The sequence below is a fragment of the Puma concolor genome, chromosome B4 (assembly GCF_028749965.1).
Source record: "Puma concolor isolate L17-30 chromosome B4, mPumCon1.1.hap2, whole genome shotgun sequence".
Classification (NCBI taxonomy): domain Eukaryota; kingdom Metazoa; phylum Chordata; class Mammalia; order Carnivora; family Felidae; genus Puma; species Puma concolor.
In genome coordinates, this window is record NC_141673.1 from 9,910,550 (window position 1) to 9,937,743 (window position 27,194).

General features: G+C 48.8%; 1 protein-coding gene across 1 annotated transcript in view; it reads left to right on the forward strand.

Moving 5' to 3' along the window:
• FAM227A (family with sequence similarity 227 member A) overlaps positions 1-27,194 on the forward strand; it is an 85,338-nt gene that overhangs the window by 13,918 nt on the left and 44,226 nt on the right. The window contains exons 7-13 of the mRNA XM_086712268.1: positions 763-912; positions 8,575-8,676; positions 9,149-9,253; positions 11,148-11,271; positions 16,750-16,857; positions 18,744-18,823; positions 26,655-26,742. Of these exons, the coding sequence (XP_086568394.1) occupies positions 763-912; positions 8,575-8,676; positions 9,149-9,253; positions 11,148-11,271; positions 16,750-16,857; positions 18,744-18,823; positions 26,655-26,742 (757 nt within the window). The remainder of the gene's footprint in view (positions 1-762; positions 913-8,574; positions 8,677-9,148; positions 9,254-11,147; positions 11,272-16,749; positions 16,858-18,743; positions 18,824-26,654; positions 26,743-27,194) is intronic.

Consider the following 27,194-nt stretch of genomic DNA (forward strand, 5'->3'; position numbering starts at 1 on the left):
GATTTTAGTCCTGGGGAGGGGACGCTTGGCACCTGGATGGTGATGGTGCAGGAAAACTGCAGAGTGCCCTTTTTAGAGGATCTTAAAGTAGTTCACTCTCTCTGTCTCTATCTCAAAACAAAGAAATAAACACACTTAAAAAAAAAAAAAGAAAAGTAACTCAGTCCCCCAAAATGTTTCCAGCAGGTGCCTCGGGTGATGGCAGTTGGTTTTCTCTTTCCACTTTTCTGTATCTTCACATTTTTTATAGTTGTTATATTGCCTTTTTTCCCCAGAAATTCATAATGAATAAACCCAAGGGGGAAACTGTATGCTCCAAATTATTAATGACAGTAATATTAATTGGAAGTAATCCGTGAGTAGTCAATTAAATGATAGCCCATCTTCATAACAGGATCTATTCTCTGAAGTGATACATTTGAAGACAGTGTAGCAATGTGGAAAATCTAAGGTGGAGAAAGCAGGACACCGTGTGTGTGTGTGTGTGTGTGTGTGTGTGTGTGTGTGTATTTATGTATTGTCACATGAGTCGAGTTATGTCTGCACATTTGTAAACATGCTCAGAGCCTGAAAGGGAAAACAGAAATAATGTAAATCATTTGGTAAGAGGTGCTGGGGTCCTGAACGTGCCCCCATTTTGTCCAGTTTCTGTAAGCTTGTTACACCATCTTCGTGACAAAAAGGGGAAGATATCCTAGTTTTTAGTTTCAGTTTAAGCTGTCAAATGATGGACCTCATTTTCATATCTGCTTTTTGTTTCAGAAAACAGCAGATAAAAATCTGCTGGTGGAGCTGTACCAGCACCCACATAAATTTAACAGCGCTGTGCCGAACAGGCTTCCAAATGGGGTGAACTTCTGTGACATGGTGGGCAATGTGGTCCGGGCTGAGAGAAACCGCCTTAGTGGCAAGGTAAGGAAAGAGAGTGGGCAGCTCACCAATGTTACCAACTGTGTGATCCCCCTGCTGTGGGCCCAGCTGTACCCCAGCTTTACAGCAACCATGTGGCAGACAGACATAGCCGTCCCCATTCTATACCCCAAGGGACTGAGTCAGGTTCACTAAGTAAGTCAGTTTCCACGGCCAGACAGTTTGCAAGTAACTGAGCCGAGATTAGAACCCAAGCCCATGTTCCCTCCAAAACCTAGATTCTTCCTCCCTGAGCACTCATTTCCAGACTGTGTTTTTTTTTCATTTTTAATTTTTTATTAAAATTATTTTTAATGTTTAGGGGCGCCTGGGTGGCTCAGTCGGTTGGGCGACCGACTTTGGCTCAGGTCATGATCTCGCGGTCCATGAGTTCGAGCCCCATGTCGGGCTCTGTGCTGACAGCTCAGAGCCTGGAGCCTGTTTCAGATTCTGTGTCTTCCTCTCTCTCTGACCTTCCCCTGTTCATGCTCTGTCTCTCTCTCTGTCTCTAAAATGAATAAACGTTAAAAAAAAATTAAAAAATAAATAAAATAAATAAAAAATTCTTTTTAATGTTTATTTTTGCAAGAGAGAGACAGACAGAGCACAAGCAAGGGAGGGCAGAGAGAGAGGGAGACACAGAATCCGAAGCAGGCTTCAGGCTCTGAGCTGTCAGCATAGAGTCCAACGTGGGGCTTGAACTCACAAACCGTGAGATCATGACCTGCGCCGAAGTCAGACTCTTAACCGACTGAGCCACTCAGGTGCCCCCAGACTGCTTTGATCATGTGTCTTATTGGCAAAAAATTTTGAGCGTGCACCATCACGATCTATGTTTTTTTGTAAATGATATACATACATGCTCTGTTGTCAACTGCTACGTTATATATTAGTAATCTTAATTTCTTGTTTTTCTTAGTTAGACATTAGTTAGAGTATTTTCCTCACACGTCCCTTGGTGCCCCTTGGGGAGAACAACCACTTGGAGAGCAGTGCATTGGAGCACGCTGGGTTCCTTGGGAAGCAGGGCGGAGGGTGGGGGCGGTATTCCAAGGCCTAGAATATGTGAGACCACTCAAGAGGTGGGGATGAGTGCAGAGAGGTGTGGGGAGGGGAGGAAGCCCAGGAAATGGTACCCGCAGCCCTATAGCTGGTCTCATCGCCCTTCATGGTGTCCCCAAAGCAGTTCCAATCGTCGTCCCCTGCCGGGACCCAGGTTCTTAGCCTTGTCTACCTGTACTTCCCACTGCTGCCTCAAACCACTTTCTACCCCGTCTCTCTCTCTTTTCTCCTCCTCCCTCTGTCCCTTTGTCTCTCTTTCCCTCGCTCCTCTCTCCCTCTGCCCAGCCACCTTCCTTCACTCCCTCCTCTCTTCACGATTTCTCCCTGCTGTCTTCTCTCCGGCGGCGATGTCTCTGCATCAGCTCCGTCGGTCTCATTCCTCTGTGTCTTGCGTTCAGACTTTCTAAGAGTGATGGTCTGTTTGGGCCAGCCGCCGCCCAAGATGACACTGGTATTTGCTGGAGTTCCAGCGCCTGGCTCCAGCATGGACTGCAGTCAGCAAGTGGACAGCTGCCTTTAACCAGTCGGTAGGGGCTCTGGGCCCAGGTGCCTGGTCCCCTGCCGTCTTTGGCAGAGGGGTGGAGGAGCGGCGGGCACTCACAGCGTCACATTCCCTCCAGGACAGTGTAAGAAGATATTCCCCACATTGTTATTTGGGACAGCAAGAAACTGGAAGGGAGGTAGTGCCTCTTGGTGGCTAAATAGCTCTCTGGGCTCTAGTTTCTGCTGTAAAGTAAGGATAAAAGCAGTCTCTACCTGGAGGTGTTATTGTAACATTAAATAAGATAAGGATCTTATTTAAGTGTATAAAAAGTCCTTAGCGCAGTGCCTAGTAAGTCAGAAGTTCTCAAAAAATGGTAGTTTTTATTATCAGTGCTATTAGCTTAATGATGAATAATAGAAGACTAGCACGGTCATTTGGGGTATATGTATCATGGACTATTTAGCCATTAAAATCAATGTTTACAAAGAGTGTATTGTGCTATGCTGTGGCGTTAAATGAAAGATATCAGTATATGAAACTCTACAGTATGATGCTACGTAAGCACATACAGGAAAATCTGGTGATGGAACCATAGTAGATATCACCGATGTTCACTGAGTGATAAGGTCATACTTTTTTTTCCCTCCTTTGCCTGTACTTCAAAAAAAAAAAAAGAACGGGGCACCTGGCTGGCTCACTCAGAAGAGCATACGACTCTTGATCTTGGGGCTGTGAGTTCAAATCCCACCTGGGGTGTAGAGATTACTTAAATAATAATAAAAAAAAAAGTTAAAGATAGATGATAGATAGATAGATAGATAGATAGATAGATAGATAGATAGATAGGAGAAAGATTTGAGAACAAATAGGTTGTATGTTTTATGGGCCTGTTGTCCCTGTGTGACCTTCCAGCCCATGACTTTGCTTGCCCTGCACAGGCCCACTGGCACAGCCACATGTATTCGTGTTCCATTTGCTGTGAGGGTAGCCCCGAGGACAGTGACTGCTGTTACTTAATGTTCCATTTTTGAGGTCCCATGGGGAATGTTCTCCTTAGGCCTTAATCCCCAGAAAAACTACACATCCCCTGGCATGATTTTAGTCTTATAACTGGTGTTTTCCTTCGGCTCCCAGGAAACTCAAGGCAAATTTGTGTCTTGGCTTCATTTTAATTTTTTTTTTTTTTTAAGATTTTATTGGGGCACCTGGGTGGCTCAGTCTGTTCAGCATCTGACTTCAGCTCAGGTCATGATCTCACCGTTCATGAGCCCTATATCGGGCTCTCTGCTGTCAGCACAGAGCCTGCTTCAGATCCTCTGTCTCTCTCTCTCTCTCTCTCTCTCTCTCTCTGCACTTCCCCCCAGCCCCCCCCAATAAATAAACATTGAATTTTATTTTATTTTATTTTATTTTATTTTATTTTATTTTATTTTATTTTATTTTATTTTATTTTATGTTTTTATTTTTGACACAGAGAGAGACAGAGCATGAGCAGGGGAGGAGCAGAGAGAGAGGGAGACCCAGAATCTGAAGCAGGCTCCAGGCTCTGAGCTGTCAGCACAGAGCCCGATGCGGGGCTCGAACCCACGGACTGTGAGATCATGACCTGAGCCGAAGTCGGACGCCCAACCGACTGAGCCACCCAGGTGCCCCTAAACATTGAATTTTAATTAAAAAAATAAAAACTAAAAGATTTTATGTTTATTTTTCTTTATTTTTGAGAGATAGACAAAGCACAAGCAGGGCAGGGGTAGAGAGAGAGGGAGACACAGAATCAGAAGCAGGTTCTAGGCTCTGAGCTGTCAGCAGAGAGCCGGATGCAGGGCTTGAACTGATGAACCGTGAGATCATGACCTGAGCCGAAGTTGGATGCTGAACTGATTGAGCTACCCAGGTGCCCCATTACCTTTGTTTTTTTTATTTTTATTATTTTTAAAAAATTTTTTTTTCAACGTTTATTTATTTTTGGGACAGAGAGAGACAGAGCATGAACGGGGGAGGGGCAGAGAGAGAGGGAGACACAGAATCAGAAACAGGCTCCAGGCTCTGAGCCATCAGCCCAGAGCCCGACGCGGGGCTCGAACTCCCGGACCGCAAGATCGTGACCTGGCTGAAGTCGGACACTTAACCGACTGCGCCACCCAGGCGCCCCACCTTTGTTTTTTTTTAAGTTTATTTATTTTGAGAGAGACAGAGAGAACACAAGTGGGGGAGGGGCAGAGAGAGAGGGAGAGAATCCCAAGCAAGCCCTGCACTGTCCACATAAAGGTGGATGGGGTCTGAACCCATGAAACTGTGAGATCATGAACTGATCTGAAATGAAGAGTCAGACCCTTAACAGACTGAGCCACCCAGGCGCCCCCCTGTGTCTTACCTTTAAAAGGACCCTGTTCCAGCTCTTCAGGGGCCATTGCAAACCCTTCCTTGCCTCCTCGAACCCTCTCCTCTGTCACCGCACCTTCCCTCTTGGCAGCGACATTGCCTCTGCTCTGGAGAATCGGGAGGCCATCACTAGACTGTGAGCTCCATGAGGACGAAAGGCCCGTCTCCCTGGGTCAGTGGTTGGCCCCAGCCCGGCACCGAGCCGAGCCTCGGAGGCCAAGAGCTGCCCTCACATTCTCACTGCCATTCTCTCCTCGGTGCTGCTGTGACCCACCCCCATTCCTTTCCCATCACTGAAAGTGGCCGTGTCTGTCCGCCCTTGGCTCTCAGAAGGCCAAGTCCACAGGATGTGTTTCTGTTGTTCCATTAGACGACCTCTCTGTAGAACTGACCCAGAGGATGACTCCCTGCACTTGACAGTTGTGTCCTTCCTTGGTCCCTGTAGCAGCTTCTCCGTCTATGCAGGCAGCACGCTTTGGCCTTCCAAGCCCACGTTCTTCAGGACCCCTGCCTCTGCTCCGTCTTCTTCCTCTACACAGACTCATGGGCGGGGGGGGGGGGGGGTGGACATGAGTCATCTCCCCGCATGAGGCTAATCACACTTAGGGACTGTGTCACCACCTCCAAACCCCATGCTGCACTCCGACTCCCATATCCCCCCGCCTCCTGCCCTTCTCAGACTCATGACACTGCTTCTCCTCCTGTCTGGTCGAAAACTACAGCCTTCCAGCCAAGCATAAGCCAGTCTCCTCCCTGGTCCTCACCCCTGCGTCTGAGCCATCACTGAGATTCACCTGCTGTCTTCCCTGTACCTCCTCCTCCTCCTTGCTGCCACTGCCAAGTTCAAGCCCCACACCTTCCTGTCTGGATCACTGCACCTGCTGTTCAGCATGCCTTCTGCCTGGCCATCTCGGTCCCCTCTAATGTACCTTCTCCCTTCTTCCTCTGGTCTTTTTTTTTTTTTTTTTTTTACTGTGATTTATTTATTTTTTTAATTTTTCTTTAATGTTTATTTATTTTTGAGACAGAGAGAGAGCATGAGCAGAGTGGGGGTAGAGAGAGAGAGGGAGACACAGAATCTGAAGCAGGCTCCAGGCTCCGAGCTGTCAGCACAGAGCCCGACGCAGGGCTCGAACTCATGAGCTGTGAGATCACGACCTGAGCCGAAGTCAGATCCTCAACTGATTGAGCCACTCAGGCACCCCCATCCAGTCATTTTTACTCTCCCCGATACCCCAGAGCCCCTCTATATGCCCCTGGGATTCCTTCTTTTAAGGCACCCATCACACTGCATTATAAATGTCTGCTTACTTGTGAACGTCTCCAGGGCAGGGACTCTACATCACCATCTAGGCACCTAGTAGGTGCTCAGTAAATAGCTGTTGAAGGGCTGAAATGAACTTTTTGAAAGGAAGCAAGAGTGTGAATAAATAAGTAAGAGCTAGCACACCTTTAGTGAGTGTTTCCTAAGTGCCTGACACTGTTCTGAGCACTTTGTGTGTGTCACTCACTCATGTAACGGTCATGGCAGTCCTCGAGGCAGGGACGATCGCTGTCCTCTCCATTCTCCGTGATGCTGGTAGGCTGGGTCCAAGGGTCCCTGGCTGCACACAGGATAGAAATCAAACAGGGGCCAGCAGGAAGTGAAAGCAGAGTTTATTAAAGGTATAGAGAGAGTGCAGGTAGAGACAGAGTGTCTGGGACACTCAGAAAGGAAAGGGATATGAATCTTGCCTATGTTTGGGGTCTAGGGTTTTTACTGAAGATGGTGTTCCGGTGTATGTGTCCTCTCAGGCATCCGGGAACGGTTAAAACAAAGACCAAGGCCCAGGTGTTATTCCTTGGAGCCCGGGGGTCTTGGCATCAAGATGTTTAGCATCCGTGGTCCGGAATGTGCATATGATGGTTTTTCTGGTCATTCTCACCCGGTCCTCCCTTAGATGTCTATTCTACGTTTATTTATTTTTGGGACAGAGAGAGACAGAGCATGAACGGGCAAGGGGCAGAGAGAGAGGGAGACACAGAATCGGAAACAGGCTCCAGGCTCTGAGCCATCAGCCCAGAGCCTGACGCGGGGCTCGAACTCACGGACCGCGAGATCGTGACCTGGCTGAAGTCGGACGCTTAACCGACTGCGCCACCCAGGCGCCCCTAGATGTCTATTCTAAAGAAATCATCAACTCCTCGTACTTTACAAGGAGGACAGGCACCATTTGCATTATGAGGCTTGTGTAAAGTGGGGTGTGCAGGTCCTAGCAAGAATAGAAGAGGAAAAGGGAGCAAAAAGCAGGGTCTTTTTTTTTTAAGTTTATTTATTTATTTTGAGAGAGAGAGCATTAGCTGGGGAGGAGCAGAGAGAGAGAGAATCCCAAGTAGGCTCGAACTCACAAACCGCAAGATCATGACCTGAGCCAAAACCCAGAGTCAGAAGCTTAACCGACTGAGCCACTCAGGCCTCCCACAGAAAGCAGATTCTTATGGAGTCCTTCAGTTTCCCTCTGTCGTCTGGTTGAGGAAGCTGAGCACATACAGGTTCAATAACATTGCTCAAGGCCACACAGCTTCTTAGCATAAGAGCTGGATTTGAATCCAGCTGGATTCGAAGTCTGTGCTCTGAACTGCTCTGACTGTATGTTTTCTCTAAGGAAACGTGAGGAACGGTGAAAAAGACAAAGCAGAGAGCTGGGCTCAGAGAACTCCCTGCCGATGAGGGAGGCTTATCCACGCACCCTGCCCCCAGCTTCCATAGGCCTGAAGGGAGAGCCAAGGAGTCTCCCCCTTTGCATCCAAGAGGGGGCAGGAATGGGATCTCTTTGCTCCTCATAATGCTAAGAGGCAGCGTGTGTGGTGTCTCTGGGGTCAAGCTGCCTGCTCCAGAGCCTCCCCGGCCATGCGAACTTGGGCAAGAGTCCTAAACTTTCGGACCCTCCCTTTCCTCTTCTATAAACCAGGGTTGCCTGTAGTAGCTACCACCTAGATGGTAACAAACGAAACGAGGTGAGGGGTGAAGGGCACAGCCCTGTGCCAGACACATGGTAAACATTCAACAAATATTACACGTCATTACGCTATTACGATGGTAGCTCTGGAATCAGAGTCAGGTTACCGGGTCGCCTTGCAACGAAGTCTGAATTTCCCGCCCCTCCGAGTTCACTGATAATTCTGATTTTAGAGTTGCATGTGCTCACCGTGAACCCCGCAGAATCTCCTGGTCCGGTGACTTGCAGCTGTGTAGCGTGTGTGTTTGTTGATTGCCGCTGATCGGAGTAGGTGACAGAACGGGGAAGCTGCCTCCAGTTACAGATTCCAGTGCTGGCTCTGCCACTCGCTGGCTGTATCTCTTTGGGCAAGAGACTTCAGCTCTTCGGTCCTCAGTTGGCTCGTCTGTAAAATGGGGATAGTGGTCACACGCCTTGTGTGATTATCTTAGCGGTTAGATGAGAATGTGTAAAATGCCTGGAAAGGCAAATAGTCGGCACTCACTAAACTAAAAGGGTAAGTGTTTCTTTTAAGTTGACTCCAAAGATGACGGGTGGGAAGATGGTGTGGTTAGCGACAATAACAAGCTGTGGAACGTAGGAGGAAAGGCGGGTTCTGAACGGAGAGGATTATTAATCTGGTTGTGGCTCCACAGCCACAGTGAAATCATGAAACAATGAAAAATTGTGTTTTCAAAGACAACAGCAATAATAATGTGAATTTTGTTGTTGTTGTTGTGTTTTTTTTTTCTTCCCAAGTCTTTCTGTTCCGATAGAGAATTAGAGAAGTTTCTCTCTTCTCCTTCTCCAAGAGCCATATGGCTGGATAGCTTCTGGTGGATCTTTCACGAGAGGTACCAGGTAAATCTGCGTGCTTCTCTCCCTTGCTTAAGTTACTTTTCTATGGAATAAACCCCAATGTCTCTAACATGGGCTACCAGGCTCTCTGATTCTATGGAGCACCCCTGCAGCCCCATCTGCCACCCCTTCCCTTCCCCACCCGTGCCTCTTCCATCCATCCTGTGCTTCAGCCTCCGCACAATGTCCCGTAGCCTCCTGAGCATCAGGAACTGGTCCCTGACACATGGCTGGTCAAGCACAGGGCCGGGAGCAGGGTCGGGACCTCCCACCCCAGAGTTTGCGCACTTTCTTCAACAATCCGCCCCACGTTTAAATCGATTTCATAAATCCTATAAAAATCAGCGTACTATTTTGTAAATGACAGGAGGTTCAACCTCTCGAGAATAAGAGGAGTACGTATTTAAGAACCTGAGACCTTAGCCGTTTCATCAGGAGGCTCTAGTAATTCCGTCTCCACTCTTATTCCTGGTAGCCAAACAAGGAGATCCAGAATAAGCTGTTTGATCGGATATCCCAACACTATGCGTCTCTCTTGTTGCATGAATCCAAATCCCACTATGAAGAGGCTCTCTTGAAAGTGAGCATCAACCACTGTTGGGAGAACAAAAAATCATGCTAATGCCAATAGAATGCCCTTAACATTCTTTCTGTGAGGGAGTAATTAGTAAGTTGTGCTATATTCATACACAGACTTGCAATGCCGCAGTCACAAAAAAATAAGGTAGATCTATATATGGCGTATTTTAAGTGGAAAGCAAAGAAATTTCTAGAACTCTGTGTTTAAAAATGTATATGTATATATGCATGTGTGCCTATGAATAGAAAAAAAAATCTGGAAAAATACTTACCCAGCTCTTAGCAATGATTATCTCTGGGGAATGAGGTTGTAAGAGACTTCCTTTTCTACTTTAAATATTCCTGTAGTATTCAAATAAGCATGTGATTTTAAAATTAAAAAGCATGAATATACATACATTCACAAAGACTGATTTAACTACGTAAATAAATTACCACAAAGTTAAAAGGCAAATGCGAAACTGCAGAAATCACGGAGCATATATGTCACACAATGGAAAGAACTCTTACAAATCGGGACGCCTGGCTGGCTCAGTTGGAGGGGCGTTCATCTCTTGATCTCGGGGTCATGAGTTCGAGCCCCACGTTGGGTACAGAGATTACTTAAATACACAACAACTTAAAAAAAAAAAAAAAAGAACTCTTATAAATCTTATGAAACCCCTTCTAGACCAGCGGACAAAGTACCAAACCAGAAATTCATCAGGGAAGAAATACAAATGGGAAAAAAAGTTCACCCTTAACAGTCGTCAAACATACAAATTAAAACAATAGCCATTTGATGCCCCTTTTTACCTGCTGGATTGCATGGATTAAAAAGAATAATCGCCAGGGTTGTGAAGGATCTAGGGAAATGACACTCTGACAGTCTGAGAGAGAAGTGCATCGTTACATTTTTGCTACGATAAGGCCCCAACGTATCATAGCTGCTATGATTACTATCGTGATTCCATCTTCTTTTTTTTTTTTAATTTTTTTTTCTTTTAACGTTTTATTTATTTTTGAGACAGAGAGAGACAGAGCGTGAATGGGGGAGGGGCAGAGAGAGAGGGAGACACAGAATTGGAAGCAGGCTCCAGGCTCTGAGCCATCGGCCCAGAGCCCGACACGGGGCTCGAACTCACGGACCGCGAGATCGTGACCTGAGCTGAAGTCGGACACTTAACCGACTGAGCCACCCAGGCGCCCCCGTGATTCCATCTTCTGGAAGTCATAATCGAATACTCGGGAAAAACTGCTTTCACTCATGCATTCCACAAAGTTTTGACTGCCTGCTATGTGCCAGACATAGAAACGGTACCCCCCGATGGGGGTGTTGAAGTAAATTTTGATATGCCTACTCAGCACAATATTATGAAGTTCACTCGTGGGAAAAAAAAAATCCCGAAGAGTTTCTAACAACCTGAGGAAGCGCTTCTACTATATTGTTAAATGAACAAAGCCAGATATAAATGTATAATTTGAACTCAACCGTAGTTAAGAAGGGACAACAGTTCCACGCGTGCAGAGGGGAAAAAAATAACAGTCGTGGTACTTCCTGTAATCTCTGATGGGTGGGTCAAATGTATCTTGTCATCCGGGCTACTCTTTGGGGGTGGCAGGAGGGGCTGAGCCGCAGACCACGTGCAGAGGGAAAGCGAGAGGGGGAGGTTGCTGGCCAAGCCTAGCCTGAGGTCTGAGGTGGGGTCCCCAGGTAGGGTAAGGAGTCCACCAAGATGTGGGCCAATGACAGATAGAAACTGCTCCCCCCGTGAATGGAAGGCAGCACGGTGTCAGGTGGAGAGTTTTATCACAGATCCTTTCCACAGTCGGGGGCTCTTTTCTGGGTGTGGAAACGTCCAGAACATGGCCTGAGCTCTGCTTCCCCCCCCCCACCCCGCCCCCGCCCTCCCCAGAGGCTGCCATCTCTTCTGAGTAAAGCCCTGTACACCAGCTTCTGTTGCTGCTTCCCACAGTCCTGGTTCAACACGCACGATTTCAAGTCGGACATCTGCAACACAATGAGCCTGTGGATTTCGGGTAAGAGGAGCCTGCTCTGTCCTGGGGAACACGATTCCGGAAACACTTTTCTGCCTGAGCCTAGGTCATAACACCCTTTACTGAGGCAGCCATCCTCTACTCTCGTTGACGTTCAAGAAGGTAAGGTGTGCGGTTAGAGCCCCGTGGAGTACTGATCTCGCCTGTTTCCGCAGAACAGTTCTGAGATGTTCTTAGTCCCTTTTTGTGCCCAGTGCATCTGTAGGGAGCAGGCTCCAGCCGAGCCCCATTAGTTGGCCATGTGCTGTGGGGCTGATGGATGCAGAACTCAGCAACCCCAAAGCGTATGCTGGTTGGACGATCCCAACCTTCCTCCCCCGGGTGACTCCACGTGACCCAACTGTAGTCCCCTTGTCCCTGCTGCCCGCACAGTGAGTGCCCAGGGTGGTGTTTGCTTTTAACGACTTTTCACTCCCCTTCCCCACTCCCCTCTTCTCAACCTAGATATTTTCTAAGGCCCTTAAAATCTCCTACCTATTGAGAAGTTCCTGGGTCCTAAGTACTGTGCTAAGTAAGCACTCTTTTACATTTCCTATTGTCTTGGGGGTCTCCAAGCCGTTCCCACATTAAGGTATTTGCTAGGCGAACTCTCAGGTCTCAGCACGTAGGAGTATTGACAGCCAAGATTATGGCAGTGCAATGAGGTTACACAGCCAGGGAATGTTCTTTTTTTTTTTTTTTTTTTTTTTTAATTTTTTAATGTTTATTTATTCTTGAGAGAAAGAGAGCATGAGCAGGGGAGGGGCAGAGAGAGAGGGAGACACAGAATCTGAAGCAGGCTCTAGGCTCCGAGCTGTCAGCACAGAGCCTGATGCGGGGCTCGAACTCACGGACCATGAGATCATGACCTGAGCCGAAGTCAGATGCTCAACCGACTGAGCCACCCAGGTGCCCCCAGCCAGGGAATATTCCTAAGGGAAATGACAGGCAGGGTCTGGAGGAATTCCTGTGCAAGCTTCCTCATGCTGTTTCCCTTCCGTGAGGAGTTAGGCAGGGCACTGTCATCCCTCTGCAACAAAAATGCAGCAACACGTGTGATGTTTCTGCCCAGCCGGCTGGAGACACAGCACCCAAGCTTTCTACTGGGGGCTGGTCACATAGAGACCTCTGTCTGTCATGTACCAAAATTCCAGGAAAGCAGGTGTTCAGCAGAAGCCACACTGTTTTACAGCTTGCCACTCTTACCAGTTAGGGGAAAAATTTCCCCCAGCTTTATTGGTATAATTGATGCATAACATCGTGTATGTGTAAGATGCACAACGTAACGATTTGACGCATGCATATGTTGGGAAATGTTACCATAATGAGGTTAGTTAACACATCCTTCATCACACGTAATTATCATTTTGTTGTTATGGTGAGAACACTTAGAAGCTACTCTCATGACAACAGTCAAATATACAACACAGTATTGTTAACTGTAGCCATCATGCCGTAGATCCCTGGGACTCGTTCCTCCTATAACTGGAACTTTACCCCCTTTGACCCACATCTCTTCATTTCCTCCATCCCCAGCTCCTGGCGACCACCAGTCTACTCTCTGCTTCTATGAGTTTGGCTTTTTAGCTTCCGCCTATAAGTGAGATCGCGTAACAGTATTTGTCTCTCTCCATCTGCCTAATTTCACTTAGCATAATGCCCTCAAGGCCCATCCACGTTGTTGCATTGTCTGGCTTTCCTTCTTTTTATGGCTGAATAACATTCCATTGTGTATATATATGCCACATTTTCTTTATCCATCCGGCCATTGACGGACACTCAGACTGTTTCCATGCCTTGGCTATCGTGAATAATGCTGCAGGGAACCTAGGGGTGCAGGTATCTCTTTGAGACTGTGATTTCATTTCCTTTGGAGTAGGATTCCTGAATCATAGAGTCATTCTATTTTTAATTTTTTGAAGAGCTTCCATACTGTTTCCCATAGTGACAGTACCAATTTACATCGCTTCCAACAGTGCAGAGGGTTCCCTTTTTTCTACATCCTCTCCAGCATTTGTTACCTCTGGTCTTTTTGATCATGGCCATCCTAGCAGGTGTGAGGTGATATCTCACTGTGGTTCTGGTTTGCATTTCCCTGTTGATTAGTGACGTTGAGAACCTTTTCACATATTTGTTGGCCGCGTCTTCTTTGGAAAAATAACTGTTCAGGTCCTTTGCCCATTTTTAACCAGATTATTATTATTATTATTATTATTATTATTATTATTATTTATTTATTTACTTATTTTTGCTATTGAGTCTATGAGTTCCTTATATGCTTTGGATATTTAACCTCTTATCAAACGTATGGTTTGCAAATATTTTCTTCCCTTCCATATGTTGCTTTTTCGTGCTATTGTTTCTCCTGCTGCACAGAAGCCTTTTAGTTGCACGTAGTCCCATTTGTTGATTTTTGCTTTGTTGCTTGTGCTTTTGCTGTCGTAGCCAAAAAGTCATGGGCAAGACCAATGTCAGAGAGCTTTTTCCCTATATTTTCTCCCAGGAGTTTTATGGTTTCAGATCTTACATTTAAGTCCTTAATCCATTCCAAGTTAATTTTTGTTAAGTGGTGTAAAAATTAGGGGGTTCGGTTTCATTCATTTGCATGTGGCTGTCCAGTTTTCCCAGCACCATTTATTGAAGAGACTGTTTTTTCCCCATTGTACATTCTTGGCTCCCTTATCAAATGTCAGTTGACCATCTATGTGTAGGTTGATTTCTGGGTTCTCAATTCTGTTTCCATGTGTCTGTTTTTATGCCAGTACCATACTATTTTGATTTCTTAGCTTTGTAATATAGTTTAAAATCAGAGAGTGTGATGTCTCCACCTATATTCCTTTTCAAGATTGCTTTGGCTATTCAGGGTCTCTCGTGGATGCATACAAATTTTAGGATGGTTTTCTCTACTTCTGTGAAAAATGCCGTTGGAATTTTGAGAGATTGCATTGAATCTACAGATGGCTTTGGGGAGTATGGATGTTTTCACAATATTCATTCTCTTGATCTATGAACACAGCATATTTTTCCGTTGATTTGTGTCTCCTTCAATTTCTCTCATCAGTGTCTTACAGTTTTCAATGTACAGACTTTTCACTTCCTTGGTTACATTTATTCCTAAGTATTTCACTGTTTTTGATGTTATCATGAGTGGGGTTGGGTTGTTTTCTTTATTTTTTTCCCACATAGCTCCTTGTCAATGTATAGAAACCCAACTGACTTTGATATATTGATTTTGTATCCTGAAAAAGTACTGAATTTGTTAATTCTAACAGTTTTTTGGTGGACTCTAGATTTTTCTGCATACGAGATGGGGTCATCAGCAAACAGAGACGATTTTACTTCTTCCATTCTGATTTGGATGCCTTTTTTCCTTTCTTTCTTCTAATCATTCTGGCTAGATCTTCTGGTACTATGTTGAATAGGAGTAGTGAGAGTGGCCACCCTTATCTCATTCCTGGTCTTAGAAGAAAAGCTTTTCTTCACCATTGAGTATGATGTTAGCTGCAGGCTTGTCATATGGGGCTTTTATTACACTGAGGTGTGTTCCTTCTGTCCCCACTTTGTTGAGTGTCTTTATCACAGAAAGATGTTGAATTGTGACAAATGTTCTTCCTGCACCGATTGAGACTATCATGACTTTTATCTTTCCTTCTATTAACATGTATTATGTTGATTGATTGATTTGTGGCTATTGAACCATCTTTGCATCCCAGGGATCAATCTCACTTGACCATGGTGTATGATCGTCCTAAAATGATGCTGAATTCAGTTTGCTGGTACTTTCTTAAGAGGTTTTGCATCTATATTCATCAGGGACATTGGTCTGTAGTTTTCTTGTAGCATACTTAATCTGGATTTGGTATGAGGGTAATGCTCACCTCATAAAATGAGTTTGGGAGTGTTCCCTCCTCTTCAGTTTTTTTGAAAGAGTTTGAGAAAGGTTGGAGTTAATTCTTTAAGTGTTTTGTAGAGCTCACCTGTGAAGCCATCTCGTCCTGGGCTTTTCTTTATTTGGGAGGTTTTTGATTACTGACTCAATCTCCTTACTCATTATCGGTCTGGTCTGCTTTTGTATTGCTTCATGATTCAGTGGTGGTAGGTTGTACACTTCCAGGAATTTGCCCACTTCTGGGTAGTTAGGGCAAGTTATATCAGTGTAGAGAAATGTTTACCAGACAACTCGCAGATGCTAGCCAAAGGCCAAGTTCACAAGCAAGATTTTCCAAGGAGAACAGCCTTGTGCCTGCTCAGCCTTTTCTGCACACCCATTTAATCCTCTTAACATATGCAGACTCCAAGAAGTCCCACAGCCACCAAACAGGGGAGCAGGCGTTCAGATCCTGGCTGTCCCGCTGCAAAGCTAGGTCTTGACCACTGCTCCATCCTTCCTCTCATTTTCCGACTCTTTTCTTCGCTTCGCCCTTCCTATTTCCCGTTTTGTCCAAGACTGTGCCTCCTTCCCCTAACGCATTCTCAGCAATAACCCCCCCCCCCCCCCCGTCCACTTGCTTTGTCCAGTGGAGGCAGCATCTTTGCATAGGTGGTCAAAACTTCTCAAGTGATCCTTGGTCTTTTCCTTTCTACACCAAAGAACCGAGGGAGAAAGTGGAATCCTTCTAATGTCTGAGCGTTCAGGTTCCAGGAGCCAAGACTCTGAAGCACGTGGTTTTCTTACAAGAAAAAGCATCAGCCCCATTAGTGTCACCATCAAATATTTAGGGAGAACCCATTTCTGGTACTTAGCTAAGTGTGATAAGATGTTGGACAAATACTTGCTAAGCACCTGTTTGTTATGTGCTAGGTCCAGAGCTAAGCCCTGGAGGTGCAAAGGTGAGTAAGGCCCAGGTCCTGCGCTCAGGGAGTTCCCAGTCCAGCAAGAGCAGAGGAGATGGCAGGAAAACCAAAGTCTACAAACCCTTCACATCTGTGTACACAGGGTCACGTGTCCTGGTGTGATCGGATAGGATCTTGACACTCACGCTGTCTGGAACGCAGGGCGAACTTCATCTCCATTTTCTTTGTTTTGTTTTTTTAAGTTATTAAATTTTTTTTTAACATCTACTCATTTTTGAGAGAGAGAGAGACAGAGCACGAGTGGGGGACGGGCAGAGAGAGAAGGAGACACAGAATCCCAAGCAGCCTCCAGGCTCCAAGCTGTCAGCACAGACCCTGATACGGGGCTCGAACTCACGAACCGCGAGATTATGACCTGAGCTGAAGTCGGACGCTTAACCCACTGAGCCACCCAGGCGCCCCACCATCTCCCTTTTCCAGAGGAAGGCACCAAGCGGACCTAGAGAGGAAGGGGGGTGCTCCCCCCACCTCCGCAAGGCTCAGGGCCACTGTAGGGTGGGGCTAATGCTAGAAGCCCCGCCTCCCTAGGACCAGCAGGGGGCTCCTGGAGGAGAGGCTCTGGCTTCTGTTTTCTGCTTCCCTTCTCTTTTATGGAGGTTTTCACGATCCCTCTTCATTCTCTGTTAGGTATATATCCTTGCCTACAGAGCTATAACAGCTGGGACTACTCGGAACTAGATCCAGAGAGATTCCGGAGAGAAGAATTAATTGTGCAGAGAAAACGACTGTTAAAGAGTAAGGTGCCACTTGTGGACTTTAGCCCCCTGTGGCCCTGCCACACCCCCCGTATCCAGTTGAGGCAGGGCAGGGCCTTAGTATTGAGGTAGTCGGGCCAGGTTCCCTTTGACGCTCCCCTGTCTGGTCACCAAAATGACTGAAATGCTGATGTTCAGGGTGCACTTAAAAGTCAGCGCAACATAATTGCTGGGCTGCAGAGTTGGAATTTTGTATTCTAACGATGGATGCCGGTTCCTGGGTGTCTCTGGGTGTCCGGTTACTGGGACCCATAGCGCAGTCTAGGAGGAATTTAGGCAACGCAGTGACACTACCTTGGATTGGGCACTGTGGTGGGGCTTACAGCGTGCTGAGGCGGCACGGGGAGAGGTACCCAGTCCAGCCCTGAGCAGGCAAGTGGCATTGAAGCTGAGATTCGAAGGATGTGTATTTTAGGCGGGTGAAGGGGAGAATTACTGTTCCAGGCAGAGGGAACAGCATGCGAGAAGACCCAGAGGCATTTCTCGTGGCAGCGGTGAGAGGACTTTATGGGGTAACCAGCCTGTGGGTGGCTGAGTCAGGATTCAAACACGGGACTGCAAAGCCAAAGGGACACACTGTTGGGTCAGGTGGATATTTTCTCCAGCAGGGAGAGGTCTATCCTTTCCATGGGGGCACCCCAGGGACACAGAAAAGCCCTATCTTTAGTAGGTGAATAGGACCCAGAGGGCAGACAACATCCCACTAATGAAATCCCTCAGCCACACCCAGGACCCTTTGGAAGTGGAGGATAGGAGTGAGAAAATTATTTTTTTCTCAAATATAGTGGAAACAGTTCATACCGGAAAGAATGTGAGTCTAAGCACAAAGCTGTACTCTGATCAGCAGTAAAAATCATGCTGTCGCATACTGACTCATTCTCTGCACCAGCCAGCTTGTGTTACTTTGTTTTCCGCCTACTCTACCCCTATGAGAGAGCCTGTTCCCCTCCTCTTACAGCAGGAGGTGAGGGGCAGAGAGGTTCATGCGCCCAAGGCGCCCCTGCGCAGCTGGAGGGCCAGAATTTTGCCCAGACGGGCTAATCAACCTCCTGCTTTCGGCAGCCTGTGGGCCCTCTGGCCAATGAAGCCATTGTCCCCACTCAGTCTGCCTCCCTCAGGGAATGTGAGGCCACTCAGCAGGAAGGAGGGGCCCCCTGAGAGGCAGTACAGTCCCCACGATGGTGAACCCCCTGTCTGCGCGGGGACACTGAGAGCCACGCCTTTGCCACCTAGAAGGACCAGCAGCGTCAGCGTCTCTAGCCCGGCTGCACCGGGCTCCGCGGTGGTCCCCCAGGGCTCCGTAAGCGCTGTCCAGTTTGCGGAGCGCCAGTCTAGGGCACAGGGGAGGGACTGCCTGGCAGGCCTCAGAGAAGAGCATGACCCCCGCTTGATATGTTCGCTTTCCCAGCAATCACCGTGGACACACAGGAGTTGCAAAGTGAACAACATCTAACCTGTGAACTGTCTTCAAATTTAATGACACTCTAGGAGATGGATAGTTTGTTAACTTTTTTAAGGGTTTAAGCCAACATGTCTTCATTTCGATGTTTTCAATTTTTGGTTTTTCTTTTGAAGCCAGTACTTTTTTTCCCCTGTGGGTTGAGTGCTTGCACTGTGTATGGGGCTCCGCATACATTATTTAATTGGCTCACCAGCCCTGCAAGGTAGTTGGTATTTAAGCCTTTAACAGGATCAGGGAGGTTAGGTAACTTGCCCAAGGTCATTCAGCAGGTGTAATGGACTGAGGGGCTCTGGTTTGCCTGAGGTCTGTTGTCCTCCAGGGAGGGGGCTGTGTCAAAACTCCTGGTCTACAGTGTCCTCTCCAGGACAAGAAGGAACTGAAGCACAACTTTGTCTCCTTCCTAGGAAGAGAGTTTCCTTTGTCCACTTCTAAGAGCTATGCCTTCCAGAAGTCTACCCAGAGCAAGGAAGCCCAGGGCCCGAAGGTGAGTAGAGAGTCACAGACCCAGACCCTTTGCATCCCAGATGCTTCAGTGACTTCCACGTGGTTCCACATCTCTGTGCTCCCCGCCCAGCGTCTCGGGGAGGGGTCCTGGTGGTCCTCTAGGTCTGCGTGCATGAGCAGAGCACCAAAGGGTGACCCCAGAAATGCAGTGATGGGGAAGTGAAGGGAAAAGAAGCAGAGGCTCAGCTCAAGGTGCTTTTCTGTCTTTTCCTCCCTATCAGCCCTTGTCAGAAACCTGCGCCTGGCTGTCCTCTCGACCCCTGCTTGCCCCTCTGTGCCCTATGAGGTTCCCTCCTAGGCAGCTCCAGCACCACCCCTCCCCTCCCCTCCCCTCCCTACACTCCAGTTTGAGCTCCTTCATATTACAGCAGGCTCCTTGCTCCCTCAGGCTCCCCGGTACCCCGGCAATCTTTTCAGAATGCAGATCTAATTATGTCCTAGGTCACCCCCCTGGCCCCACCCAACTCCCCTTACCCTAAACACCCTCCCCCAGCCCAAATACAAAATACCTCCCAAACCTCAGAAGGCTTCCTCTTGCCGTGGGGTAGACTGACCTGTGCGACCCTGCCACGTCCTGCCGGCCCCATCTCCACCTTCCTGGGCCCTTGGGGCTCCCCCTGCAGGTGTGTTCTCTCAGTTCCTTGTGGACGTCACACCCCTACCAACACCTGGCCTCTGTACCTGCCACTCCTCTTGTCCCAGGTAAGCTCCCTCCTGCCACTATCATTGCCAGCATCTCCTCCCACTGGTAACACGAAACCAAATGCTACTGCTACCGATCAAGGCCTCCTTTTTCCAGAAAGCTGGACAAATAAATGTCTGGGAAAACAATGAAAGAGGCCTTTTGCTGCCCGTTTTTGTAAGTACAATGTCACTGGCACACCGCCACGGTCCCTGGTTGACCATGGTCTTCAACGGGCTTTGCACTGCAATGGCAGGGCTGAGTAGATGCGGTACAGACATCATGGCCCGCACAACCAAAAACGTTTACTCTCTGGCTCTCGGCCGAAGGAGTTGCCACCCTGGTTCAGGGGACACGTACTCATCCTTCTATCTCAGCTGAAGCCCCCATCCTCAGGGTCGGCAGCCTTGACCCTCATCTGCATTTGGTTCCTTGTGATATGTACTCAGAGCTCTGTCCTTCAGAGCACTTATGGAATTATGCGGTCATTCCTATGATCATGGCTGTCTCTGCCACTAATCTTTTTTTTTTTTAAGTTTTTATTTATTTATTTTGAGAGAAGGCGACCATGAGCAAGGAAGGGTCAGAGAGAGAGGGAGAGAGAATCCCAAGCAGGCTCCCCGCTGTCAGCGCAGAGCCTGATGAGGGGCTCCACCCCAAGAACAGTGACATCATGACCTGCGCAGAGATCAGGAGTCAGATGCTTAACCAACTGAGCCACCCAAGCACCCCTCTGCTGCTAATCTGTAAGCTGTAGACCAACATCCTCATTGCTTTCTCTCTCTTTTTTTTTTAATGTTTGTTTATTTTTGAGAGAGAGAGAGAGAGAGAGAGAGAGAGAGCACAAGCGGGGAAGGGGCAGAGAGAGAGGGAGACACAGAATCCGAAGCAGGCTCCAGGCTCTGAGCTCTCAGCGCAGAGCCCGATGTGGGGCTCGAACTCGTGAACTGCGAGATCATGGCCTGAGCCGAAGTCGGACGCTCAACTGACTGAGCCACCCAGGCTCCCCAACATCCTCATTTCTAATATGCTTCATTCTGAATAAGTACCATATGAGGCTCGATTCATTGTTAGACCAGACTTTCCCCTTTGTTTGGGGCGGAGTTGGGGGTGTTTTCACCCTGGCACATTCACCCAATGTTTGGAATGGGTGAAGGGTGTGCCTTTCTTTTGTAAAGCGGGATAAAGGCTACGTTCTCAGGACGATCACTTTTCGAAAACAGGACGGAAGCACATTTAAGGATCTGGAAATGGATGTTCTTTGAACTGGCAAGGCCAGTGCTCCTTGGGAAGTTTCCATGTCCCCACAGGGCTTGAAGGTCTCTGGTTCAAAGCCTGCTCTCACAGGTTCGGATTGTAGCTGTGCAGCCTCGGACAAGTTACTTAACCTCTCTGAGACTTGGTTTCCGCAGGTGTGACATGAGCACAATAATAGCAGGGCCTTCTCCCTGCCGTGATGAAGCTCGCAGCACATGTGTCTGTGTGGCCGCGGCCCCTGTCAATCCACGGCCGCACGTCTCAACGGGGCACTTAGCACTGCCCGCCTGTGCTGGCACACTTCCCCAGCATGTGCTCCCCTCCCCCAAACCCTCATGTCACTTGGTCTCCCTTCCCAGAATTCTTGTACTGCAGGCGGCCTGTCTCACTTGTCTCGCTTGCCCTTCACCCCAGCACCCTCCAGGGAGCGTCTTCACTGAGAAGTTAGAAGCAGAGTCAGCAGGAAGGCACTCCCTTTCGTACCACGAGGCACCTGCCCCCATCTGTATCCTCACCACTGGCCTATGGAGGACGGGCCCTGCCCCCGCTTGTGCCCTGGACCCCACCCCCTGGGGACCAAACCCCTCTGTCTTGTGTCCTCACTTTCTCCCACTCGGTGGGATCACGCCCATCTTTGAACAGTCCTGCCTTAGCACTTCCGGCCTTTGCCTCTGCACCGCCATTTCCTGCTGCCTTTCCTGCCAGAACTTCTTGAAAGCCTCATCTGCACCCACATTTCCTTGCCTCAGCCCTCCAGTCGGTTCCTGCCCTCAGGGCATCATTGCAGCGGCGGGCGGCGGCTCCTGCCGTGGCCCAGACCCCAATCTGTTGCCTGCTGTAGTCTGTGTCACGTGGTTGGCTCCTCCCACCTTCCTGAACCACTTTTTCCGCTTGGCTTCTGTGTTGCCAGGCTTTTGCAAGTGCCTTCCTTCCCGGCTGGCTGCTCCTTTTCCGTCTTCCTTGCTGGCTCCCTGTCCTCTCAGCCCGTCAGTCTGTCCCGGCCCCTTCCCCTCCACTTACACGTTCTCCCCATGTGGTCTCATCTGGTCCGCTGGCCAGGAACACCCAAATCTCCCTCCCGACCCTGGTGTATCCACCTGCCCCCTGGGGCCCCGCCAGGAGGATCTCGACCTGGAAAGGGGTGAGGAGGTTGCTGATTCCCAGGGTCCGGCATCAGTTTGCTCTTGGCCGACTGCAGCAGCCTCTTCCTGGGCTCCTCCCTTGGCCCCAGTCCAGTCTCAACACAGCCACCAGAGTGACCTTCTCATAGACACCAGATGAGGCTGTTCTCCACCTCAAGCCTCCAGCAGTTTCTCCAATGCACTGGGAATCCAATCCAGGCCCCTTAGCCTGAGTTGGATTGCCCCTCGGGATCGGGCCACCACCTCTCTCTCCAGCCTCTTCACACCCTTTCCCTCCCTCGGCACCAGTCAGCCCACCGGACTTCCTTCTGCCCTTGGACCCTCCAGGCCTGTGTCCAGCTGAGCCTTTGCACTAACTGTCTCCTTCGCCTGGAACGTGCTTTCCTCAGAGTTCTAAGGAAGGGCTGGCTCCTTCTTGACATTTAGATTCCAGTTTCATTGACATTGCCCTAGTGAGGCCGGTCCTGACTGCCCAGGGACGCTCTATCATCACATGGCTAATTGAATTCCCTGCACAGTGCTTATCACAGGCTGCTCTTTTTCCTGGGGGATTTATGTAGTGTTTAGTATCTGTCTCCCTCTATTAGAATATAAACTCCAGGGTGCCTGAGTGGCTCAGTCGGTTGAGCGTCTGACTTTGGCTCAGGTCATGATCTCACGGTTCGTGGGCTCGAGCCCCGTGTCGGGCTCTGTGCTGACAGCTCAGAGCCTGGAGCCTGAGTCTGATTCTGTGACTCATTTTCTCTCCGCCCCTCCCCCACTCGTGCTCATGCGCGCTCTCTCTCTCTGCCTCTCAAAACTAAATAAATGCTAAAAAAAAAATAAATTAAAAAAAATTAGAGAAGACAGTTAAAGATCTTTGTAAGGAAGAATCATCATCTTCTTACCTGCAAACAGTAGTCTCCTTCGGGAAGAAATGTGTTCAGGGAAACGGTGATGCACCGCCCCCAGGAAGGGCCAGCATGTTAGTTTCAAAGGCCAGGCCACAAAGAATGAAGCCCAAACCATTCCCCCCCCCCCCCGCCGCCCCCTCCACCCCCACAAAGGTACACTGCTGTGCCCCAGTCAGTGTTCCTGGGACCAGATGCTCAAAGCTCTGCTCTGCTTTCCTGTCAACAGACTTCCCCAAACTGGAGTCTGCTTGGACTCTGCAGGGCACTGCTTCAGCATGTTGATCATTTATACCTTGAAGGCAGGTGTGGTGCATCTAGAGGGTAGACCTTTGGTGAAATGTCTGCTTCACAGCCCAAAAGAAGCTGGGGGAGTAGCTTACGTCTTTCACCTTGGGGCATGAGTCTTGCGTATATGGAGAAGGAAGGGCACACATGTGACAGATAACACCCCCAGAGGGAGCCATTTAAGCTGAGAACCAAAGGATGAGGAGTCAGCCATTAAGAGTTAATGGAAGAGGGGCGCCTGGGTGGCTCAGTCCGTTGAGCGTCCGACTTCAGCTCAGGTCGTGATCTCACAGTCCGTGAGTTCGAGCCCCGCATCGGGCTCGGTGCTTACAGCTCAGAGCCTGGAGCCCGCTTCAGATTCTGTGTCTCCCCCTCTCTCTGCCCCTCCCCTGCTCATGCTCTGTCTCTCTCTGTCTCAAAAATAAATAGAAACATTAAAAAAAGAGAGTTAATGGAAGAACCTTCCTGAAAAAGGGAACATGTGTGCAAAGGCCCTGAGGCCACACACACACACACACACACACACACAAAGAGCTTGAGCTATCCAAGGAACAGAGAGAAGGCCAGTGATATTGTCACCCAGTGCAGGTGGGGCATAAGCTAAGATTGCCTGGGGCCCCCTCCCCACCATGGCCCAGAGGTGACGGAACCGTAGGAAAGAGGGGCAGGAGTCAAGGCGAGGGAAGCAGCAGCGGCCTGGACAGTTGCGAGAGTCATAGCAAGGAGTATGTATATAATGTAAGTGCTATTGGAATCCATTAAAATAAGGGAAATATACCGTCCGACTTTTCTTTTTATAAGATCACACTGTCTTCTGAATACGGAGAATGTAACACAAGGGGACAGAGGACCAGTTAGGAGGCTTTGTCGTTGTCTCGGGAAGAGACTGTGACAGCAGATGAGGAGAAGCAGAGACCTGAAGTGTGTTTTGGAGTCAGATCTTTCAAGCTGTGCTCACAGAATGGCCTTGGGAGTGGGGAGGAAGGGTAGGGAAGAAAGGAAGGAGCCAAAAATGCTTTCCGGTGTGTGGCTGAAGCATCTGAATGGTGCCATTTACTGAGCGGGAGAGCATAGCGTTTGGGGCGGGGGAAAGCTACCAAGAGCTCAGTTTTGAACTTGTTACCTTGAGGAAGCCTATGAGAAGCGTGAAGGCAGATGTCACCTAGGTAGTTCAGTCTGCAAGGCTAGACTTTGGAGGAGAGGTCTGAGTTAAAGATCAAGTCCTACCCAAGTTGTCTGTATCTGTGACAAAATATGGGAGTTAGGAGTGAATGACCCCCATGGAGTCATAGGCTAGCTTGGTGCAGCAGACCTAAAGTCCCCTCTAAGGTGATGCCATCTCTCAGTTGTGCCACTCTGAGCAAATCTGAGCCTCTGTGTTCTTATCTCACAATGGGCGTCACACCTGACAGGGGAGGCCCCAGGTCGGTCAGGTTTGGTCAGAGTGTCTACTCATTTTATCCGGAGTTTTCCCAAGCTCCAGGGCACGGGTACGGTAAGGGTCAATAACAGTCATGATTCCAACTCCTCCAGCCCGTGCCCGTGCCTGCTGATACCAGCTCTAAAGCCCACTGCCCTCCTGGACATTTCTGGGCAGCCCCAGATCGAATCTCACCTTAGCTCAAAAATGGGCTCCCGGGCTGCCCTGTCCCATCACAGCTGAGCCCTCAGCGCGTGCCGTCTGAGTAGCAGGGTGACCACGTGGGACAGAACGGTTCCGTCTCCTCTGGGCCGTGCTGGGGAGGGAGCCCCAGGGCAATCTTAGCCTACACCCCACCTGCATGATAGTCGCCTTGCCTCATAGCTTGGGCATGGTTGCTGGTCACAACCTGACAGAGTGCGTGGGGAAGTGTCCTCTCTAGGCCCTTACGACATCCTTTTGCAAGGATGTCGTATTACCTTTATTTGACAGGGGAAGCAGGAGACTCACAGAGGTGAACAGCTTCCCCCGGGCCACACAGCTGACCTCGGCTGGCATCCGAGCTCTTTTCACATCGCCCCACCGCCCTTCCAACAACAGACAAACCCAGGACGATCTCCTCGCGTGTATGACATGATCTCCCTGAGGCCTTGTTAACAAGGCACGTGATGCTTCATCGAGCCCGGGAGTGTTTTCTGTCTCACACACCCCAGGAACCGCTTCGACCCTATAAAACTCAGTGGCTGCCAGACCGCCAGCTGCATGGGACATGGGAGGCCGTCTCAGCATTCCTCCCATTCAAATATTGTATTTATATAAAGCAAAGTGGTTGTTGAGGCTGGTGGACTGCTCGTCCGCCTCTTGGTGGGCCATCTGTTTAACGTTGCCAAACTCCTACTCACCCTTAAAGACAGAACAAAAGCATCTTCTCTCCTTGGAAGCCCTCCAGCTCTCCCCCAGGCAGGATCAAGCATTCCCCACTCTGGCTTCCCGCCTATAGTCTGCTCGTTCAGCCTGTGGCAGACTAGTCATTGCTCCCCACTATCTGTCATTCACCTCCCCTGTAGAAAAAGAACCTTGGATGTGTAGCTGTGCACATACATGGGCAGAATAAAGATGTTTCCTAGCCCCCCCTAGATTTCACATGTAGCCCATGTGACTCAGATCCAGTGAAGGAAATAGAAGTGGGTATGCCGCGTGGCAGTTTTTAGGAATCTTCCTTAAAACACAGCTCATGCGAATGAATCCTTTGTCTCTGTTTCCTTTTCTCCATTCTGCTGCCTGGAATGTGAATGTGATGGCTGGAGCTCTTGCTGCCATCTTGGACCCTAAGAACAAGGGTCCTATCTTAGGAAAGGTGGAACCATGAAGAAGGGGACTCTGGAAGAAGTCAGAGTCCCTAAGGACTTACCACCGCAGAAATACCATACAAACCCTGGATTGCGTACCTTCAGACTGTTACGTGGGAGGGAAATTTCTACCTAGTTTGAGCCACTGTTATTTTGAGTCACTGATCTACAAACCTAATCCTAACTTACGTTACTTCTCTAAGAAATATGTGAATCTGCCCACCCCTTTGCGTAATTATCTATTTACTCTTCTCTCCCCTGCTGGACTGGGAGCTCCTCTGGGCAAGGGGCTAGGTCTCAGGGTCTGCCTAGTAATAGACGCAGTAGTAGTTGCTCAGTGAAATGTCGCCCGAGGGAGTGTGGTAAGTGACTGCGTGAACAATGGCCACAATGCTCTCGGTCCACTTCCCTTAAGCAGCCACACACGCGCTTTGCTTTGCACGCATTAGCTGACTTAATCCTCCTAAGAACCGAATGGGAAACAAAGGCAACCGAGACGTCCAGGGACTTGTGTCCAAGCTTAGCGGCTGCTGAGGGACAGGGCTGGGACTGGCATCCCGGTCTGCTCGGCCCCTGGGACCTGCATTTGCAGCCACCTCTTGGCCATGCGCCCTGGTTAGAGGGCTGGGTGCCCAGGCTCTGCTGAGTGGTCTCCCTCCACGTGATGCATCGCTAAGAACGAGGAGAAATGTCTGGGAAATTGCATGTTGACTGTTAGTATTCCTCTCCCAACCAATTTTACTCAATTTCATCTTTTTTTTTTTTTTTTTTCCTCTCCTGGAGTCTTCCTGTATAAATTCAACCACGGAGAAAGGTCCTGTGGCCCAGAAGAAATCACGGGATGGCTCACAAACACAGAATGCCACGAAAGGTACAGGAACTCTCTTAAAAGGGAAATGTAGGCGTTTGACTTAGTTATGATCTCACGAGCCCTGGCTTCCTGGGTTTGTTCAGACATAATGTGCCACCCTGGTCTACACTTGTGGTTCTAGCCTGGGTCTTGACACCAAGTGATATCTTAGGAGAGAACATAATTATCTCTTCAGTTCAACAAACACTGATTAAGTTCCACTCTTATGATGAGGAGTTCAGCACAGCGCTAATACTTGTGGGGAAGAAAGGTTGTTTGCAAAGGAAGAAAAATACCTAAGACATGATTGCTGCTCCCATCCACTTCCCCCCGCGAAACTCAACATTTGTTGAGGTAAGAATTGATTTGTGTCCAGGTGTTAATTTCTGAAGGAGACTGAGTGAACACACAGAGAGGCCAATGCCACTGAAAGAAAAGTTTGCTACTCACAGTTGTCTTAGGAACAGAGACCC